Source organism: Crinia signifera, chromosome 7 (genome assembly GCF_055691185.1).
Source record: "Crinia signifera chromosome 7, ASM5569118v1, whole genome shotgun sequence".
NCBI lineage: Eukaryota > Metazoa > Chordata > Amphibia > Anura > Myobatrachidae > Crinia > Crinia signifera.
In genome coordinates, this window is record NC_139223.1 from 158,343,992 (window position 1) to 158,358,515 (window position 14,524).

The 14,524-nt window shown below is 48.5% G+C and overlaps 1 protein-coding gene across 1 annotated transcript in view; it reads right to left on the bottom strand.

Annotated features, from left to right (window-relative positions):
• Window positions 1–11,049: 11,049 nt before the first annotated feature.
• ALS2 (alsin Rho guanine nucleotide exchange factor ALS2) overlaps window positions 11,050–14,524 on the bottom strand; it is a 149,021-nt gene continuing 145,546 nt past the window's right edge. Inside the window, exon 34 of the mRNA XM_083154087.1 lies at window positions 11,050–11,657. Coding sequence (XP_083010213.1) covers window positions 11,619–11,657 — 39 coding nt within the window. The 3' untranslated portion in view covers window positions 11,050–11,618. The remainder of the gene's footprint in view (window positions 11,658–14,524) is intronic.

Below are 14,524 nucleotides of genomic sequence, written 5' to 3' on the forward strand. Positions count from 1 at the left end.
GGCGCAGCGCAGGCACAATAGACTGGAGCTCTGGGTACTGCCGGGGCGCAGCGCGCGCACAATAGCCTGGAGCACTGGGTACTGCCGGGGCACAGAGTGGGCACAATAGACTGGAGTGCTGGGTACTGCCGGGGCGCAGAGTGGGCACAATAGACTGGAGCGCTGGGTACTGCCGGGGCGCAGCGCGGGCACAATAGACTGGAGCTCTGGGTACTGCCGGGGCGCAGTGCGGGCACAATAGACGCTGCAGCTGTACCTACTACTATTAGCTACAAGGGGAGGCTGGGTCTCTGCAGATTCCATAAAGACACCATTGAATCTGCAAAAATGGCCTCCCTAAAATGTCCATCGCCTTCTAAGAGACAGATGCTAAAGGTCTTACTAGACCTCTAGCATATGTCTAGGGAAGGCATCGTATCCATCACCGGCCCAGAAATGCGGATTCTGGGAGCGCTGGTGCGCTCTGAGCAGTAACCGCATGACAACGAGCAAGAAACCCCTGGCAACCACCATATACGTAAAAATCTTTTTATAATGTATCAGGGGAGAGGGATGTTATAGCCTAAAGGTGCCCATACACGCTGCGAGAATCACATGCGTTATGTGCTAGATCGCATCACACGGCATGCGTTGTGCATGCAATGCGATCCGAAAGCAGTAAAAAAAAAATTTTTATACCCACAGAAGCGCGCATTGCATCGTACGGCCACCTTACGGGAGCTGGAACCCTTGATCAGGCCCTGCTATAATGGTATGGCTGCAGGTCATGCCCTGTAATTGTGACCCCCCCCCAGCGATTCCCTGATCAGGTGAATACAGTAAGTTCTTACCTGGATGCAGAGGGAGGTGAGCCAGCATTGCACTCTAGTGTCACATAGACCTGGGAGAAGTGTCTTCTGTAGCAATCTGGCTAATCCAGCCACATCCTCTCCTGCAGGGAACACTTAATCAGCTTTTCTTAAAGACCCAGTGCCTGTCACATGCTGGCTTACTCAATGAGATGGCTCCATGCAGACGCGGCATGTGAAAAAACTTTACTACAGAACACGACATCACCAGTGAGATTATTTATACTCCTCCCACCCTGATAATTACCTCAGTGTCCTGTCTCCACAACAGTCTTTATTTACCTTGTACTGTAATTCATTATTTCTTCTTGTTTTTCGCTCGTCTATGTATTGTCAGGCGCTGTGGAACCCTTGTGGCGCAATATAAATCAATGCTAATAAATAATAATAATAAGATAATAAAAAAATATGGTTAATTAAGCGTCTGATTCAGACTATCGCTACTGTGCCCGGCAAAAAGAAAACTATAGATGAGCAGGTTCGGTTCCTAGAGAACCGAACCCCGCCCCAAATTTACCTAATCCTTGGTGGCGTTTGATGGATCAAAATCGAGGCTGGAAGTCATCTTCCCGCTGTCAGAGTCTTGCGAGACCCGGACGCTATATAAGTCCCACAGATCTGCGCCATTTTCATTTACAGAGAGCACGGACTACACGGAGGGATGTGAAGGGCAGCAGGGGGCAGCTATGGGGGACCTACTATAGGAGGACTACTAAATGGTATCACTAGGGGTTTACTAAATGGTATCACTATGGGATTTACTAAATGGTATCACTAGGGGGTTTACTAAATGGTATTACTATGGGGTTTACTAAATGGTATCACTATGGGGGACCTACTATACTGAACTACTAAGGAGGATACCTACTGTATGTGGAGGACTACTAAATGGTATCACTATGGGATTTACTAAATGGTATTACTATGGCGGTTTCCTAAATGGTATTACTATGGGGTTTACAAAATGGTATCACTATGGGGGACTTACTATACTGAACTACTAAGGAGGATAACTACTGTATGCGGAGGACTATCACTATGGCGGTTTCCTAAATGGTATTACTATGGGGGCTTACTAAATGGTATTACTGTGGGGGTTTACTAAATGGTATTACTATGGGATTTACTAAATGGTATCACTATGGGATTTACTAAATGGTATTACTATGGGGCCACTTTATTTGCTATTTACACATTATACCACACACCGTAATGCTATTTACGCATTACACCACACATCGTAAAGCCCCTTACACTATACGCTACACACACAGTAATGCACCCTACACTATATATCACACACCATGATGTCCCTTACACAATATACTACACACCATATTGCCCCTTACACTATACACCACGCAGGGTGACTCCAGAGATGGCAGCAGGACTACAGCAGTGGCAGGATTGGGGCAGGATTTGGCTGGCTACAAATGTTTCCAATCATATACAAATGTTGATACTTTGAAACAATAATGCTGTGAAAATGTATTTGTAGATACTTAAGTCAGAGAAGGTGTTCTGTGAATATTGAACCTCACACAGAGAAATTAGCTACAAGAATAGTTGTATTTTGTCAGCACTGGATGTCATTAATTGTGCGACAGCCTGGCATAAATCTTTAACTCTATCACGACTGACCAATATTAATAAACATCTTATTCAGTGAGCTACTGGTCTCAGATAGGGAAACTGCACCAAAATTTATTAAGCACATGTGTAATGTGAATGCTAATTATCTGCCAGTAATAATAATTAACCCTGCCCTAACAGACTTGATTTAAGCAAAACGCCAACATGTATTAAAAAGGGTATCACACTGGGTTAGTGAATGACAGACTCACATTATAAAAGCACCCGATAAGGTGGCTTATGCACCACCAATAATATCTCTTGGCTCGGTGAGAGAGAGCTGAAATACTCCAACAGTGGGTGCATATTACTACACAATATGTATTGATTAATAGAAACAATATAACACCCTGTACCGATTGATCGAAACAAGATAATAAAAGGTGCTGACATCTGTGCTAAATGAACCCCCCAATATTGGGAATTAAAACCCAAATAAGGAGTTGACATCTGTGCTGAATAAACCCCCTAATACTGGGAATTAAAACCCAAAATAAAGAGTTGAAGTGCTGATACCTATAGATATAAACCGTATTAAACGGGAAATTAAAAATCCCAAGTACTAAGACCTACTAAACGGGAAATTAAAAATCCCAAGTACTAAGACCTACTCACTATCAATTTATCCAGAGTGGGAATTAAAACCCACAAGACGACAACAAGTGCTGACATTTTGATGTGACAAATCCTCTCGAAATGGGAAAATAAAAAACCCCTTCCCCAATTAAAGGGACCTTTGAGAGGCACAACGCCCCCCTGACTGGGAATTAAACCCAAATCAATTCACTCAAAGTGGGAATTAAAACCCACAAAAACAACAGTAAATACTGAAACCCCGAGGTGATAAATTCTCTCAAAGTGGGCAAGTAAACCCCCTCCCCAATTAAAGGGACCTCGAGAGACAGAACACCCCCCTGACTGAGAACTAAATCTAGATATATGAACACAGATTATAAACCCCTCCAGCGTGGGAATTTAAAACCCCAGAGATAGACAAGGATAGGCGACAAACTTCTGCCAAGCGGGAATTAAAACCCGCAAGAGAAGACCAAACGCCATCAAGACTATTATATCTCCTGGATTGGGAAGTAAACTCACGATATATACTGCAATACCCTATCACAGCATAACTTGTAGCCAGCCTAGGGGAAACCTTTTACCCCTATCCAAATCACCTCTCTTATCTTTCGTGCATAAAGCACGTCACCTATGTATGTTATGTGTATGTACGTCTAAAGTCTATTTTAAACTCTCCATAAAATTTCACAAGTCTCAGAAGGAGACCACCCTGTGAGATTCTATATATTAAAAAATCGGCACAGGATGTGGGTCTCTCTTCTTTTTACTAAGAAACATTAATAAAAGTAATATTTTAAAAAGAAACCTGTTCTATTTGGGGCCAATTATCTGTCTCCGAATAAAAACCATCTTTTTGGTGTGCATCCACAGCGCAATTCTTTCTCTTTCTCTTTATCCTACCATCTATCGAACACCACTGGTGTCCTCTATCCGCAGACTAGCCGAGGGCTGTACATATATCTAACACCGCTGGTTTCCTCTATCTGCAGACTAGCCGAAGGCTGTACATCTATCTAACACCACTGGTGTCGTCTATCCGCAGACTAGCCGAGAGCTGTACATCTATCTAACACCACTGGTGTCGTCTATCCGCAGACTAGCCGAGAGCTGTTCATCTATCTAACACCCCCGGTGTCCTCTATCCGTAGACTAGCCGAGGGCTGTACATCTAACACCCCTGGTGTCCTCTATTCGCAGACTAGCCGAGGGCTGTACATCTAACACCCCTGGTGTCCTCTATCCGCAGACTAGCCGAGGGCTGTTCATCTATCTAACACCACTGGTGTCCTCTATCCGCAGACTAGCCAAAGGCTGTACATCTATCTAACACCCCTGGTGTCCTCTATCTACAGACTAGCCGAGAGCTGTTCATCTATCTAACAACCCCCCCCCCCCCCCCCCCCGGTGTCCTCTATCCGCAGACTAGCCGAGGGCTGTACACCTATATAACACCACTTGTGTCCTCTATCCGCAGACTAGCCGAGAGCTGTTCATCTATCTAACACCACTGGTGATCTCTATCTGCAGACTACCCGAAGGCTGTACATCTATCTAACACCCCTGGTGTCCTCTATCTACAGACTAGCTAAGGGCTGTACATCTATCTAACACCCCTGGTGTCCTCTATCTACAGACTAGCCGAGAGCTGTACATCTATCTAACACCACTGGTGATCTCTATCCGCAGACTAGCCAAGGGCTGTACATCTAACACCACTGGTGTTCTCTATCTGCAGACTAGCCGAGAGCTGTACATCTATCTAACACCACTGGTGTCCTCTATCTGCAGACTAGCCATGGGCTGTACATCTAACACCACTGGTGTTCTCTATCTGCAGACTAGCTGAGAGCTGTACATCTATCTAACACCACTGGTGATCTCTATCCGCAGACTAGCCGAGAGATGTACGGGGATGAAGATGACACCAGAGTTCTTTATACTTCAACAATGTCTGAGGGATGGGTACACAACACTGGATCCTGCCCTTTTCTCAAGAGGATTGGGCAAGGTGACACCATAATTCTGCATTTAGATGGAAGTCACATGACCATGGTCCTGCCACATTACATTGCAAGGCTGGGGCACAACATTCTTCCAATTCGTGGCATCCCGTCCCTTGACACAAATATTGACACTATATTGCAGAGGTAAGTCCTCTGATATAATTCTTGGCAGCAAAACCCCCCACCACCCCTTCCCCCCATACCAAATAATCTAGGTGAATACAATGAATGCGCAATGGAGTCCAGAGGAAGTAGGGGCAGACTTTGGAGATAGATCTATTTCCAGCTGCCAGAGAGGGTTGTAACCATCACTATAATGTGGACACTTATGCTGGTGACTCTTGAAATGGCAACATTGAACATGTCAGAATATGCAGAATTTCTAAACTGTGTGCCGTGGTACGCTGGGGTGGTTTGGGACCCTTGGTGGTACCGGACTAATTCAAATGAATTATGGTCAATGTAGCTTGTACTGTAGCTGTCATTCATAAAATATGTGGACAAACAAAAGCAAACATTGGGCCTAATTCAGGCCTGATTGCAGGACAAATTTGTTCTTAGAAATGGGCAAAATCATGTGCAATGCAAGGGGGCAGACGTAACGTGCATAGAGCTAGACTTGGGCACAGTGGTGTAACTTGAAATTTTGCACCCCCCAGCCAAAAATATCTCTAGTGCCCAAGTCACCCTGGTGGTGTCCAGGCTGACGTCCACTGTGCCTGAGCAGGGACAGAGCTGCCGGGAGGATCAGGAAGCCAGAGCTCTTTAGAATGCGGCTGCTGCTGATTATACGGCTTCAATGGCTGAGTGCTTGAATGAGCTCAGCCGTGGGCAGCAGAGGCAAAGCACATACAAGGGCTGGTCTGCTGCTCCCAGGCTCTGACCATCCATGCTGTGTACACTTAGCAGCTCCTGCCGACTCAGCCATGCTGCAGATTAAGACGGTTTGGCACGGGGGGGGGGGGGGGGGGGGGGGGTAGGGTTAGTCATTAGAAGGAGGGTTAGACTGCAGGATGGGATGTTAGGGTTTGGCTGGGGGGGATAGGGTTAGTCATTGGAAGGAGGGTTAGACTGCAGGATGGGATGTTAGGGTTTGGCAGGGGGGGTCTGGGGATGGTCATTACAAGGAGGGTTAGACTGCAGGATGGGATGTTAGGGTTTGGCTGGGTGGGATAGGGTTAGTCATTAGAAGGAGGGTTAGACTGGGATGGGATGTTAGGGTTAATTTGTGGGCGGGGGGATTTGTTTTAGGGTTAGACATTAGATGGAGGGTTAGACTGCAGGATGGGATGTTAGGGTTTGGTGTGTGTGTGTGTGTGCTAGTCATTAGGAGGGTTAGACTGCAGGATGGGATGTTAGGGTTTGGCTCTGGGTGGGATAGGGTTAGTCACTAGAAGGAGGGTTAGACTGCAGGATGGGATGTTAGGGTTTGGCCAATAGAAGGAGGGTTAGTCTGCAGGATGGGATGTTAGGGTTTGGCTGGCGGTGTGGGGGAGCTAAGGATAGTTATTAGAAGGAGGGATAGACTGCAGGATGGGATGTTAGGATTTGGCAGGGGGGATAGGGTTTGTCATTAGAAGGAGGGATAGACTGCAGGATGGGATGTTAGGGTTTGGCTGGGGGGCTAGGGTTTGTCATTAGAAGGAGAGATAGACTGCAGGATGGGATGCTAGGGTTTGGCGGGGGTGGGACAGGGTTTGTTATTAGAAGGAGGGTTAGACTGTGGGATGGGATGTTAGGGTTAATTTGTGGGCAGGGGGATTTGTTTTAGGGTTAGTCATTAGATGGAGTGTTAGACTGCTGGATGGGATGTTAGGGTTTGGTGTGTGTGTGGGGGGTAGGGATAGTCATTAGGAGGGTTAGACTGCAGGATGGGAAGTTAGGGTTTTGCTCTAGGTGGGATAGGGTTAGTCACAAGGAGGGTTAGACTGCAGGATGGGATGTTAGGGCTTGGCTGGGAGTGGGCTAGGGTCAGTCACTAGGAGAAGGATTAGGCCGCAGGATGGGATGTTAGGGTTTGGCTCTGGGTGGGATAGGGTTAGTCATTAGAAGGAGGGTTAGTCTGCAGGATGGGATGTTAGGGTTTGGCTCTGGGTGGGATAGGGTTAGTCACTAGAAGGAGGGTTAGACTGCAGTATGGGATGTTAGGGTTTGGCTAGGAGTGGCCTGGTGTCAGTCACTAGGAGGATTAGACTGCAGGATGGGATGTTGGTGTTTGGCTAGGGGTGGGCTAAGTTTAGTCACTAGAAGGAGGGTTACACTGTAGGATGGCATGTTAGGGTTTGACTGGGAGCGGGCTAGGGTTAGTCACTAGGAGGAGGATTAGACTGCAGGATGTGATGTTAGGGTTTGGCTGGGAGTGGGCTAGGGTTAGTCACTAGGAGGATGATTAGACTGCAGGATGGGATGTTAGGGTTTGGCTAGGGGTGGGCTAAGGTTAGTCACTAGAAGGAGGGTTACACTGCAGGATGGGATGTTAGGGTTTGACTGGGAGTGGGCTAGGGTTAGTCACTAGGAGGAGGATTAAACTGCAGGATGGGATGTTAGGGTTTGGCTGTGGGTGGGCTAAGGTTAGTCACTAGAAGGAGGGTTACACTGCACGATAGGATGTTAGGGTTTGGCTAGGGGTGGGCTAAGGTTAGTAACTAGAAGGGGGGTTACACTGCAGGATGGGATGTTGGGGTTTGGCTGGGAGTGGGCTAGGGTTCGTCACTAGGAGGGTTAGACTGCAGGATGGGATGTTAAGGTTTGACTGGGGGCTATGTTTAGTCATTAGAAAGGTTATACTGCAGGATAGGATTTTAGGGCTTGGCTGGCAGTGGGCTAGGGTTAGTCATTAGAAGGAGGGTTAGACTGCAGGACATCCTGTTAGGGTTTGGTTGGGGTTGGAAGAGGGGGACTGGGTACATGGAATAGAGTGGGTGTGGTAGAGCTGGCTACAAGGAATAGGAGGGGAGCTGGCTACAAGGAAGAGGGGGGGGGGAGCTGGCTACAAGGAAGAGGGGGGGGCTGGCTACAAGGAAGAGGGAGGATATGGCTACAAGGAAGAGGGGGGAGCTGGCTACAAGGAAGAGGATGGGGCTGGCTACAAGGAAGAGGGAGGATCTGGCTACAAGGAAGAGGGGTGGAGGTTCTGGCTACAAGTAATAGGGGGGGGGAGCTGGCTACAAGGAAGGGGGGAGCTGGCTACAAGGAAGGGGGGAGCTGGCTACAAGGAAGAGGAGGGGGAGAAAGCTGCGTACACTGAAGAGGGGGACTGGGTACATGGAATAGAGTGGGTGTGGTAGAGCTGGCTACAAGGAAGAGGGGGGGATGGCTACAAGGAATAGGAGGGGGAGAAAGCTGTGTACAATGAAGAGGGGGCTGGCTACAAGGAGGAGAGGGGAAGCTGAATACAAGGAAGAGAAGGGGGAGAAAGCTGTGTACAATGAAGAGGAAGGAAGAGAGCGGGGTGGTAGAGTTGGCTACAAAGAAGAGAGGGGGAGCTGGCTACAAGGAAGAGAGCGAAGGTTGTAGAGCTGGCTAAAAAGGAAGAGAGAGTTACTGGCTGACAGGGTACTTAAACTCCTGCATTTCACATTCACTTTATTTTTAGATCCCCTCAACTGACCAAATAAAAAAAAATTGTGCATTAAAATTTGGCAAGGATGTGCCTAGACCTCTGTATAATAATGTATAGAATTTAGTGAATACATCTGTAGAAATAATCAAAGTGCACAATAAATGTGAAGCAATATTTAGAATATGTTTTCAATACCTATTTATCAAACATCCCAGGATACTAATGTGCAATGAAGGCCGGTTTATGCAGCTTGTAGTTAATTCCCTGACACTAGTAATCATGCACCTGGCAAGCTAGTACCCAGCAATAGTGTCCTAGGAAATGGCCAGTTGGGCTCAGGGATCCTGTAGCTGACTGCTGTGTGACTGTACAGAGGGAGAGTGGTCATCTGTACCTGACAGCTGTGTGACTGTACAGAGGGAGAGTGGTCACCTGTACCCGACAGCTGTGTGACTGTACAGAGGGAGCGTGGTCACCTGTAGCTGGCTGCTGTGTGACTGTACAGAGGGAGTGTGGTCACCTGTAGCTGACTGCTGTGTGACTGTAGAGGGAGAGTGGTCATCTGTACCTGACAGCTGTGTGACTGTACAGAGGGAGCGTGGTCACCTGTAGCTGGCTGCTGTGTGACTGTACAGAGGGAGAGTGGTCACCTTTAGCTGGCTGCTGTGTGACTGTACAGAGGGAGCGTGGTCACCTGTAGCTGGCTGCTGTGTGACTGTACAGAGGGAGAGTGGTCACCTGTATCTGGCTGCTGTGTAACTGCACAGAGGGAGAGTGGTCACCTGTAGCTGGCTGCTGTGTAACTGCAGAGGGAGAGTGGTCACCTGTAGCTGGCTGCTGTGTGACTGTACAGAGGGAGAGTGGTCACCTGTAGCTGGCTGCTGTGTGACTGTACAGAGGGAGAGTGGTCACCTTTAGCTGGCTGCTGTGTGACTGTACAGAGGGAGAGTGGTCACCTGTAGCTAGCTTCTGTGTAACTGCACAGAGGGAGAGTGGTCACCTGTAGATGGCTGCTGTGTGACTGCACAGAGGGAGAGTGGTCACCTGTAGATGGCTGCTGTGTGACTGTACAGAGGGAGAGTGGTCACCTTTAGCTGGCTGCTGTGTGACTGTACAGAGGGAGAGTGGTCACCTGTAGCTAGCTGCTGTGTAACTGCACAGAGGGAGAGTGGTCACCTGTAGATGGCTGCTGTGTGACTGCACAGAGGGAGAGTGGTCACCTGTAGATGGCTGCTGTGTGACTGTACAGAGGGAGAGTGGTCATCTGTACCTGACTGCTGTGTGACTGTACAGAGGGAGAGTGGTCACCTGTAGCTGGCTGGTATGTGACTGCACAGAGGGAGAGTGGTCACATGTAGCTGGCTGCTGTGTGACTGTACAGAGGGAGAGTGGTCATCTGTACCTGACAGCTGTGTGACTGTACAGAGGGAGAGTGGTTACCTGTAGCTGGCTGCTGTGTAACTGCACAGAGGGAGAGCGGTCACATGTAGCTGGCTGCTGTGTAACTGCACAGAGGGAGAGTGGTCACCTGTAGCTGGCTGCTGTGTAACTGCACAGAGGGAGAGTGGTCATCTGTAGCTGGCTGCTGTGTAACTGCACCGAGGGAGAGTGGTCACCTGTAGCTGGCTGCTGTACATAGGAAGAGTGGTCACTTGTAGCTGGCTGCTTTGTGATCAGAGTGGTCATCTGTACCTGACTGCTGTCACCTGTAGCTGGCTGCTGTGTAACTGTACAGAGGGAGAGTGGTCAACTGTAGCTGGCTGCTGTGTGACCATACAGAGGGAAAGTGTTCAGCTGTAGCTGGCTGCTGTGTGACTGTACAGAGGGAGAGTGGTCACCTGTAGCTGGGAGTGGTCACCTATAGCTGAGAGTGGTCACCTGTAGCTGGCTGCTGTGTGACCGTACAGAGGGAGAGTGGTCACCTGTAGCTGGGAGTGGTCACCTGTAGCTGGCTGCTGTGTGACTGTACAGAGGGAGAGTGGTCACCTGTAGCTGACTGCTGTGTGACTGTACAGAGGGAGAGTGGTCACATGTAGCTGGCTGCTGTGTGACTGTACAGAGAGAGAGTGGACACCTGTAGCTGGCTGCTGTGTGACTGTACAGAGGGAGAATGGTCACCTGTAGCTGGGAGTGGGAGTGGTCACCTATAGCTCCACTGTACAGAGGGAAGGTGGTCACCTGTAGCTGACTGCTGTGTGACCGTACAGAGGGAGAGTGGTCACCTGTAGCTGGGAGTGGTCACCTATAGCTGACTGCTGTGTGACTGTACAGAGGGAGAGTGGTCAACTGTAGCTGGCTGCTGTGTGACTGTACAGAGGGAGAGTGGTCACCTGTAGCCGGCTGCCCCACACGAGACCATTTCAGCCACTTTAATGTCCATCAAAAGACTCCTAGGTGTCTATTTCCTGGGTTATTAAGACCAGCATTTAGTAGGACATCGCTTTTATTACTAAGATGCTATTAGAAGCACGGCTGATACACGCTGGGAGTGGTGGTCTTATTTAGATACCCCCTAGTGAGCAGGAGGAAACGAGGGATGATAATATATTACATTGTTCTGTAATTGGCTGCCGCCCCCGACAGGCCACAATGGGGAGAAAAATAAAATCTTTGTTTAAATAGGTTTTCCAAGGTTAGGACATGAAAATAAAATTATAACCATGTTCATATCCGTTGTGCGCAGTGTCCAGGCTGGGATGTAGCCACAGTCAATGCTGATCTAAGAAGTGGATTGTGGACTCCGTAGCCGATCCCATACGCTGATGACTGATGCTTTGGCTGTAAATAAGCAGCAATAATAATGATCTGTGCCATATTCTGCAGCTGCTTTCCCGCCTCCTATAAGTATATAGCAGGGAAGGATTTCACGTCTCACACATTAGCACCAGGCATTGGCAGTGTAGCGCCCCCTCTGGGTGATCTGCCAACCATACACCCCCAGGCATGGCCATGGGATCCGGGATGGCAGGGTTCTGATTGTGGCGGCAGTAACGTCTAGTGGAGTTTCTCATGTTGGATTTGGTAATAGCATGCCTGGAATAAAACAAAAGCATACAGTATGTGAGACAGGGCTCCAATATACACAACAAGCCCACCTGCTAGGGAACCAGACTGCGACAATCTAACCATAGACAGAACCACATTACATTGGGTGCAAGGACATGTCACACAGACCAGGGCAGCATATGTCCTGTAGCAGATGGCCTGGTGCCTCCCCCCTCATCCCAGCATAGAGCAGAGCAAGGATGGCCCTAGTTATACTGAATGACGGACACCTCAGCAGAGCGATGTGAATCACCCCCCACATCCCAGCATAGAGCAGAGTAAGGATGGTCCTAGTCTTACTGTATGATGGAGACCTCAGCAGTGATATGAATCACACCCCACATCCCAGCATAGAGCAGGGTACAGATGCCCCTAATTATACTGTATGATGGAGACCTCAGCAGAGCGATATGAATCACCCCCCCACATCCCAGCATAGAGCAGGATACAGATGCCCCTAATTATACTGTATGATGGAGACCTCAGCAGAGCGATATGAATCACCCCCACATCCCAGCATAGAGCAGAGTAAGGATGGTCCTAGTTATACTGTATGACGGAGACCTCAGCAGAGCAATATGAATCACCCCCCCCACCCACATCCCAGCATAGAGCAGAGTAAGGATGGTCCTAGTTATACTGTATGACGGAGACCTCAGCAGAGCGATATGAATCACCCCCCCACAACCCAGCATAGAGCAGAGTAAGGATGGTCCTAGTTATACCGTATGATGGAGACCTCAGCAGAGCGATATGAATCACCCCCCCACATCCCAGCATAGAGCAGAGTAAGGATGGTCCTAGTTATACTGTATGATGGAGACCTCAGCAGAGCTATATGAATCACCCCCCACATCCCAGCATAGAGCAGAGCTAGGATGGTCCAAGTTATACCGTATGATGGAGACCTCAGCAGAGCGATATGAATCAACCCCCCATTCCAGCATAGAGCAGAACAAGGATGGTCCTAGTTATACTGTACGATGGAGACCTCAGCAGAGCGATATGAATCACCCCCACATCCCAGCATAGAGCAGAGTAAGGATGGTCCTAGTCTTACTGTATGATGGAGACCTCAGCAGAGTTATATGAATCACCCCCCCACATCCCAGCATAGAGCAGGGTACAGATGCCCCTAATTATACTGTATGATGGAGACCTCAGCAGAGCGATATGAATCACCCCCCCCACATCCCAGCATAGAGCAGGGTACAGATGGCCCTAGTTATACTGTATGACGGAGACCTCAGCAGAGCGATATGAATCACCCCCCACCACATCCTAGCAAAGAGCAGAGTAAGGATGGTCCTAGCTATACTGTACGATGGAGACCTCAGCAGAGCGATAGGAATCACCCCCCACATCCCAGCATAGAGCAGTGTAAGGATGGTCCTAGTTATACTGTACGATGGAGACCTCAGCAGAGCGATATGAATCACCCCCCACATCCCAGCATAGAGCAGAGTAAGGATGGTCCTAGTTATACTGTACGATGGAGACCTCAGCAGAGCGATATGAATCACCCCCAAATCCCAGCATAGAGCAGAGTAAGGATGGTCCTAGTTATACTGTACGATGGAGACCTCAGCAGAGCGATAGGAATCACCCCCCACATCCCAGCATAGAGCAGAGTAAGGATGGTCCTAGTTATACTGTATGATGGAGACCTCAGCAGAGCAATATGAATCACCCCCCCCCCACCACATTCCAGCATAGAGCAGGGTACAAATGCCCCTAGTTATATCGTATGACCTCTACGAGGCAAGTTTAAACAACCCCATCACACAACTGGTGTTATTGCTCTGGACACAGTGGGATCAAGGACATAACAATTAAGGGTTACCAATATCCCTTGATGTCTTGTATTTATTTTCCAGGTTTATACCATGGTTAATAATTGCTTTTCTTCCGTCACCCACATCTACCTGAGGGCACCAAGCTGCGCAATTCATGGCAACACAGCAAGTGGATTTAGCAACTGTGTTTCACTCAGCACCCTGGGAAGAGGAGCATGCCAGGCATGACGATGGAAAGGTCTTCCATCTTTGCTGAGACTTCAGGTGATGTTTCATTCATCCTTGGGATGAATGTCCACTTACCAAGGCAACTAGAACAAGCACAGTGGCCATTTGCCAGCAGCGTCCCTCTTCTGAAAGGGCATAGGCCCTTATTCAGATCTGATTGCAGTACAAATGTGTTCTCAAAATGGGCAAAACCATGTGCACTGCAGGTGGAGCAGATGTAACATGTGCAGGGAGAGCTACATTTGGCTGGGGTGTGTTGAAACTGAAATATAAATTGCAGTGTAAAAATAATGCAGCCAGTATTTACCCTGCACAGAAACAAAATAACTCACCCAAATCTAACTCTCTCTATACATGTTACATCTGCCCCACAAGCATATGTTTTTTTCCCATTTTGAGAACAAATTTGACTGCGATCAGATCTGAATAAGGACCATAGTGGTGGGTGATACCAGCAGTGGCCCCCTCATCTTATGGGATGTAGTGGTTGGGGATACCAGCAGTGGCCCCCTCATCTTATGGGACGTAGTGGTGGGTGATACCAGCAGTGGCCCTCTCATCTTATGGGACATAGTGATGGGTGATACCAGCAGTGGCCCTCTCATCTCATGGGATGTAGTGGATGGTGATACCAGCAGTGGCCCTCTCATCTTATGGGATGTAATGGTGAGTGATACAAGCAGTGGCCCCCTCATCATATGGGACGTAGTGGATGGTTATACCAGCAGTGGCCCTCTCATCTTATGGGAATGTAGTGGATGGTTATACCAGCAGTGGCCCTCTCATCTTATGGGAATGTAGTGGTGGGTAATAGCAGCAGTGGCCGGTGAT